Source organism: Lactuca saligna, chromosome 1 (assembly GCF_052625555.1).
Source record: "Lactuca saligna cultivar CGN05327 chromosome 1, ASM5262555v1, whole genome shotgun sequence".
NCBI lineage: Eukaryota > Viridiplantae > Streptophyta > Magnoliopsida > Asterales > Asteraceae > Lactuca > Lactuca saligna.
This window is the reverse complement of record NC_136417.1, coordinates 91,155,878-91,163,758: the sequence shown is the minus strand read 5'-3', so window position 1 is coordinate 91,163,758 and position 7,881 is coordinate 91,155,878. Positions and strand designations below refer to the sequence as shown.

The 7,881-nt window shown below is 30.1% G+C and overlaps 1 protein-coding gene across 1 annotated transcript; it reads left to right on the top strand.

Moving 5' to 3' along the window:
• The first annotated feature begins 893 nt into the window (after positions 1 to 893).
• Positions 894 to 2,201, top strand: LOC145009687 (uncharacterized). The gene has a single exon (XM_078968331.1). The coding sequence runs from the start codon at positions 894 to 896 to the stop codon at positions 2,199 to 2,201; it is 1,308 nt and encodes a 435-aa protein (XP_078824457.1).
• The last annotated feature ends 5,680 nt before the right edge of the window (positions 2,202 to 7,881 follow it).

Below are 7,881 nucleotides of genomic sequence, written 5' to 3'. Positions count from 1 at the left end.
GAACAAGGTTCTAAATAACGTAAGGCGTGACTTGGCGGCAATGTCAAGCCTCAAGCTTTTCTGAGCCTTGGCGAGTCACGTCGTTTGTAAGGCGTGACTTAAGGCAGAAATTTTGTATATAATTCATATTTTTATATGTATTTTCTACTATTATTCATTTTTATACACATATATGGCTCAAGGCGGCGTTTTGGCAAAGCTTGGCGGCACATGCAAGCCTTGGAGTCATGGCGTGCCATGGCGGAGCCATGGCTAGCTTTTTAGAACCTTGAACCTGAATAATATTTTGTAAATAGTTAAAAGTGATAAATTGTAGTGTCTTTCCAATAATTATTATAAGTTGGTTAATAAGGTTAAATAAGTATCAAACCTAAAGTGTAATCATAAATAAACTAAATTTCAATATTAAAATACTCCCTCCGTCCCATTTTTATTATCCACAGATAAAAAACACAAAGTTTAAGAAAACAATAATTACTGATTACTTTAATCAGTAAAATGACATTTATACCCTTTTTTTTAAATCTTACATTACTTTCTTTTAAAATTTTAGATTTTTAATTACTCTATATACAATAAAAGCTTTGCGGTAAAATATTTACTCAACAAAAGTAATATTCCTATTTTAAAAATTTTGTTTTCTTTTGGTAAACAAATGGAGGTAAAAGTGCCGCCATGTTTTAATGTCAAAATGATCTAAATTTTTTACTATTCCGTATAAGAATTTTAATCGTCAACTTTTTTTCAATCCCTTTTAAATTTCATATTCTTTTGGTGGCAAATATGCCGCCATAACTACGTACATAACAATAAATTTGGCTGTATTTATTTGCATCTAACAGTTCCTAATACACCATATTCAAGTTTATTCTCATTTCACACTTAAATTTCATATGGAGCATTCCACAAATCCACTCACTAAAAAAAACACTACCATTGCACAACGTCAAGCTATATTCCAAGTCTTATTGCAAGAAAGTTTGGATGGACGATTAAAGAAAGGTTCCGCAAGTGAAGTAGCTTCACTATTCTCGGTTTCTAAACGGACCGTTAGTCGTATTTGGCGTCAAGGTAAAAATCAAGTTGACCAAGGATTACCGGTTGATTTATCTTCAAACATGTCAATGGTTGTCGGGCGGAAAAGGATACAAATAAATTTGAATCAAGTTTCAGAAATTTCGTTACGTCGTCGATCCAATATACGATCTCTTGCAAAATCTTTAAATGTTTCAAAATCAACTATGCATAGACGGATTAAGGAAGGTGTGCTTCGACCGCATACAAATGCCATCAAGCCGACTCTAACTCATGAGAATAAAAGAGCAAGGTTAGAATTTTGTTTATCAAAGATTACGTTGTCATCATTATTTAGTCCACTTCCTACATTCTATGATATGTTTAACGTTGTCCATATTGATGAGAAATGGTTTTACATGTCAAAACCATCAAAACGTTACTATCTAGTCCCCGGTGAGGATGAACCATTAAGAACATGCAAAAGCAAAAAATTTATCACAAAGGTTATGTTTCTAGCGGCGGTAGCAAGACCGAGATTTGATTCATCGGGCAACGAAGTTTTTTCGGGAAAAATAGGTATCTATCCATTTACAACATTGGAACCCACTAAACGTTCAAGAAAAAACCGTGTTGCGGGAACATTGGAGACAAAGCCTATTCTATCGGTAAACAAAGAGATAACAAAGTCATGGTTGATAGAAAAAGTTCTATCGGATATTAGAGCTAAATGGCCGCGAGGTCATACGGGTCCCATATTTATTCAACAAGACAACGCAAAGCCCCATGTTGATGTTAATGATAGCGAGTTTCTTGAAGCGGCATCTCGAGATGGGTTTGATATTCGACTTTGTTTTCAGCCCCCAAATAGCCTGGATTTGAATGTGTTAGACCTTGGATTTTTTCGGGCAATACAATCACTTCAAGAACAAGAGGCTTTGCGTACAATTGATGAATTGGTTGATGCGGTTCAAACATCTTTTGAAAGAATGCAATCGCAACAACTTAACAATGTTTTTTTAACTCTACAAACATGCATGAAAGAGATCATGAAGATTCAAGGTGGCAACAACTATCATGTACCGTATATTGGTAAAAATAGGTTAGAACGACAAGGTAACTTGCCATTCCAAATTGAGTGTGATCAGAGTTTAATAGATGATGCTATAATGTTTTTGAACCATTAAAAAATTGCTTATCAAAAGTTTTTGTAAAAAACACTTCACTGTGTTTTGATTTTGTTGTAATGAAAACGTAAAGATATTTCTCTTTTGGAATTGAAGCTCACCAATTTATTGCCACTTTATCTTTTGTTTTCGTAAAGTACATATTCTAATTTATTCTTATTTTTCTTCTCAAAAATTAGAATATTAAAGATATGATAGATGACTCAAATAAAGGGTAAAATTGCAAAAGTGCACATTTATTTTTAGCAATGACAATAATTTTGGGACAACTAGAAATAGGAAGGTAGACAATAAAAATGGGACAGAGGGAGTAATATTTTTACTTCTACTTATAAAGTTGTGTCTTTAATTTTTAATATATTATACTTAATTTATTAGATTTAATATGTTGTTGTATGTAAATCATTCTCAATTTAAAGTTACAACGTTTGAACAGTTTGGACAAAATACTTAAATTGTTAACTTAAATATAACATTATAAGGTCAACTTCAATATAAATTTTAGTTCCACTTAAAAAACTCAAAGAATATTTTGTGAATAGTTAAAAGTGAAATTATAGTGCTAAATGCAAAAACTAAATTGTAATATCAATTTAACTAAAATATTTTCTAAATATATTTTTATAATCGTTAAAAGTTTTCAAATAATTAGCTTAAAATAACTTACAATAACAATAGTTAAAAATAGCTCTATATAAATGATTATATTGTTACCTTTAAAATAAATAAAAAAAATTATTTGTTATTTTAAATAATTACAATGATAGAAATTAAAATGTTAAGCAAATAAATTTTAAAAAAATAATTAACAATAACAACAACTATAAATAACATTAAATCATATATTATATTTTATATTATTCATCAGTAACCTGCGGGTAGAGGTCATTCAAAAGATTGAAATTGTGAAGTTTTAATAGATGTATAGATTATCATATAATTCAAAATAATCAATATATTATATCAACTTAGTATACGAATTATTATATCAAATTTAACAACAATATTATTATTATATTAAAAAAAACCATATATTTGTAAAGATTTCAGCTATATAGATACTTCTGCGTAACGCACGAACATTCGACTAGTATACTTATAAAGGAAGCATTTTTCCTTTCACCACATTCATTTGAAACTCCTATTCATTTTTCCTTTCACCACATTCATTTGAAACTCTCATGACTTTGCAATTTCTTTCTAATAATGATTATAAGTTGGTTAATAAGGTTAAATAAATATAAAACTTAAAGTGTAATCATATATAACCTAAATTTCAATATTAAAAGAATATATATTTTCTTCTACTTATAAAGTTATGTTTTTAACTTAGAACATATTATACTTAATTTATTAGGTCTAATATGTTGTTGTATGTAAACCATTATCATTATAAAGCTACAACTTTTGAAAAAAATGTATAAAATACTTAAATTGCTAATTTAAATATAACCTTCTAGGATCAACTTAAATATAAATTTTAGTTCAACTTAAACAACCTAAAGAATATTTTGTAAATAGTTAAAAGCGATAAATTTTAGTGTCTTTCTAATAATGATTATAAGTTGGTTAATAAGGTTAAATAAGTATCAAACCTAAACTAGTGTAATAATAGGGATAATGACTTAGGAGGGTAATAAGGTTTCCAGTTTGTCCGTATTAGGTCACTAAGGTTTTTTTTGTGCGTATTAGACCAATATGGTTGTTAGGGTTTTGTATGGGACTCTTTGTAGGTGAGGGAGGCCGGTCCTGGGGCACATAAGATGTTTAAATAGGGAGCAAACCCTTGAGATTAGGGTTTCATCCAGACTGACAGACTTGCCGAGTCCAGGAAATGGACTCGTCGAGTCGCCCACTTAAAACGTGTGCAAATCCCATCTCTACTAGACGAGTCTAACTTCTGACTCGTCAAGTACCCCCTTAAGATGGAAAATTACTTTAATTAAATTACATACCAGAATTCGGGGCGTTACAATGTATATGTTTCAGTAATTGAAAAAATTAAACAAAAATAACAATTCTCCCATTTCTATGTAACCTTACAGTTTCTTTCAATCCAGTACCCTTAAACCCTAATCCGAGAGGTGTAGTCCCTTCCCTCATCCTCTTTTCTCCCACTCCAGCATCGCATCTGACCACCATCTCAACAATCTCTCTTCAAGAAACAGTAATTTTCCATCAACGAACCACCACCAAAATCGTGAACGGCCATCGACTGCCACCGTGCTCGAACTTTTTTATTGGAGTGAGTTATTGAGCATCGATTAGCTTCTGATTGATCAGGTAAGCATGTAAGCATGTCTTTCTCCTCTCTATATTGTGAATGGCCATCGCTGCCCCACAACCAACCGACGCCGACGCCTGTTTGTTCTTCATATTGATCATGTAAGCATGTCCTTCTACTCTCTATAATTGGAACTTTGATTTTATGATTATGACTTCTCTTATCTGATGGTTTAAGAACTAATATATTATTTAAATAAATATGTTTTTGAATTTTTGATACTAACAATATGCCATTTCTTCTCGCATTGTAGTTGTTTGATAAAATGCTAGGAGAACTATGAAAACGACAAACAGATTCTTATGGAATTTTGAGACCTAATCTAAGTGTTGAATTGCATAAGAAAATTCATAAAAGTATTGAGCCCAGGTATATACCTAATCATATATTGGATAATTAAGTTTGAGTTTGACTTTCCAATTGTCCAAGCATGGCCATTTATGACACAATGCAAAGCTTGTAAAGCCCAATTGGCACCCACTGTGTCAGATATGCCTATATTCTTGCTGGTTTTCTTCTTGCAGCCAGCAAAAAGGAAAAAAAATTTCTTTTTATAAAACAAATGCACAATTGCTATTTAATATTTATCATTTCCATTATTTTGAAAATGGTAAAGGGTCAACCGTTTGCAATGCCACTTTGAATCTGGAGTAGTTCAATATGGAACTCTATAAATTTTTGTATCTGGTAAGTTAATTTGTTTTTTTCATGTTATTAATTGTAGGAGACTAGTGTTGATTTGAGTTACTCAAGTTTTGAATGCATTAGCATTTGCTGACATGGACGAATGTTGCAGGCTTCTTGACAATAACAACTTATTAGTCTATCTTCCTGTTATCTTCCTCCTGAGAATCGGTAAACAACCATACTTGATTATACTATATGCTTTTTTTCTTTACTATATTGCTTTTATAAACAATTTTGTTTTCATCATAAAATAAATCATTTTTTGTATTTTGGTATAATTTGAAAAAGAAATAATTTTTCATTGACTTTTTATATGAAGCTCATTTTTTATTTTTAAGATTATTGAATTCTTAGTATAATTAAAATCGTATTTTATTTTTATAATTAATATATACTAAAATTACAATAAAGATTTATTAAATAATCTATGATTTTAGTTGTCAAATTTTATTTTATTTGTAGTATGTTGAGATTTATTTGAAATTATGATTTTAATTGACTTGTTTTTGGTATGATTTTGCATATTTTTGTTATGATATTAATTTTATTATTTTTGGTATGTTTCAACTCTATAATGGACTATTTTCATCTTATATATTCAACAGTAAAGCGTATAAAGAACGTCTGAACTGAAGAAAAAAAAGTGATCGGAACAAAAGAAAAGAAGGCCACCACGATTTTCTTTATCTTCCTACTACAATTTCTTTTCTACCAATAAAAAACTACTTCCTATGTTTTTTTACATCATTGCATGCTATTAATCCTCAAGTAATGAACATTGTTTCAGCTTAATGTTACATTTGATATAACTTGAAGTGTGCATGCAAACTATTTTCTTTTTATTTCTTTCATCTGAAGTAATAAACTTCTTTTATATATGTTTGTGATGTTGTGGATATGTGTCTTTGACTGTTTGTATGTGTATTTGATTGAGTGTGTGTTTGTGATCTCTATGATTTTTTTCACTTTTTCCTGTGTCTCTCTTTATAAGGCTAAAATATCACATTATCTATTAAATTAAGAACAATGTGCTTTGTTGTTGACTGACTTACTTGAATTTATCTTTATGTGATTATAAAACAAAAATAGTTAAAGAATTGTTACAACCTTACAATTTTTTCAAAAAACAAGTTATTTTGAAAATTAAATGACAACATTTACCATTTTTAATGTAGGTAAACCGTGTTAAATTTGCTAAACCATGTAAAGAACATGCCCTATTTTTTTATGTTTTTTTGTTTGAAATCGATTGTAATAACTATTTCCCCAAGACATTCAAGTTATGTATTACTTTTTTGGAGTATTGGATTTATGTTATTTCTTTCGGCTTATTTGTTTGTTGTTTCTTGTTTGATTGTTGCTTCTCTACGTTTGTTTGCAATCAATGTGTGTACAACTAATGAGGTCAAACACGTACACATATGTTTGTTAATTATACAATTAATAATTCTACAATCAGTAATATATATATATATATATATATATATATATATATATATATATATATATATATATATATATATATATATATAAAATATTCTCACATACATGTTAAATATTCCTATCACATTCATGTTAAATATTCTAATGACATGTTTTTCAAACTTAAAATGTAATATATGAAATAACTATTGGAGTGCATGATACCTAATGTAATTATATCTCAAAAATAAAGTTAGCTTTAAATATTTTTTTGTAGAATCATGGATGGCAACACTGACGTTGATGACTTTTTATTTCTACCAAACCCTCATTTATGGTATAATTTAACAACCGTCCAAGTGGAGGTTTTTCTGAGAGAAGTTAGAGCGAACAAATTGTTCATTATCCTTATTGATCGAAATGTTAGTTTACAATGCTATTTATACTTTATTTTTATGATTACAAAGGTATTAGTAAAGCTAGAAAAAAATGTTCGATCATGATGCAATCTACACATCAAACATAGTGTATAAAGAAGTCTTATGTGCTTAATAAGGTACAACTAAGAACTCATTAGTTTACAATTGTTACAATATATATCGTGTATTTGATGTTTATTGCAAAACATGACATTATTTTTATGCATCGACTTTTATCTATTTGTGATCTAAAAAAACAACATGTATGATTGTAGATTTCAATTTATAAGGAAGTAACAGGTAAATTTATTTATCAACGTTTATGAAATGACCCAAAATACGACCCAAAAAATTTTGTTTAATTAATTCTAAAGATATCAACCATTTATAATATATCATGAAATCGTACGTCATAGATCCCAAAAGTTATAATAGATGTGTCATGAAAAAAGAACTGTATCAACATAGCATAGTATCTGAAATAAACTCCTAGGACAAAAGCTGAAACTGTGGTGTGTGCAATGTCATCATCCCGAGCTCTTCCTTTTGCTTGCGGAAGTACCTAAAACCAAAACTGAAATTGTAAGCACAGAGCTTAGTGAGCTCCTCCAAACTACCACATACCATACAATAACATATAAAGCACATATTAGGCCTTGCCCACTGCATCGAACCGAAATCCGGAAACTGCATCGGACCGAAGTCCGGAAACTAACCAGGGCCTTGCCCTCTACATCGGACCGAAGTCTAGAACTGACTGGGACCTTGTCCCCTGCATCGGACCGAAGTCCGGAACTAATTGCATCGGACCGAAATCCGGAACTGACTGGGACCTTGTCCCCTGCATCAGACTGAAGTCCGGAATCTC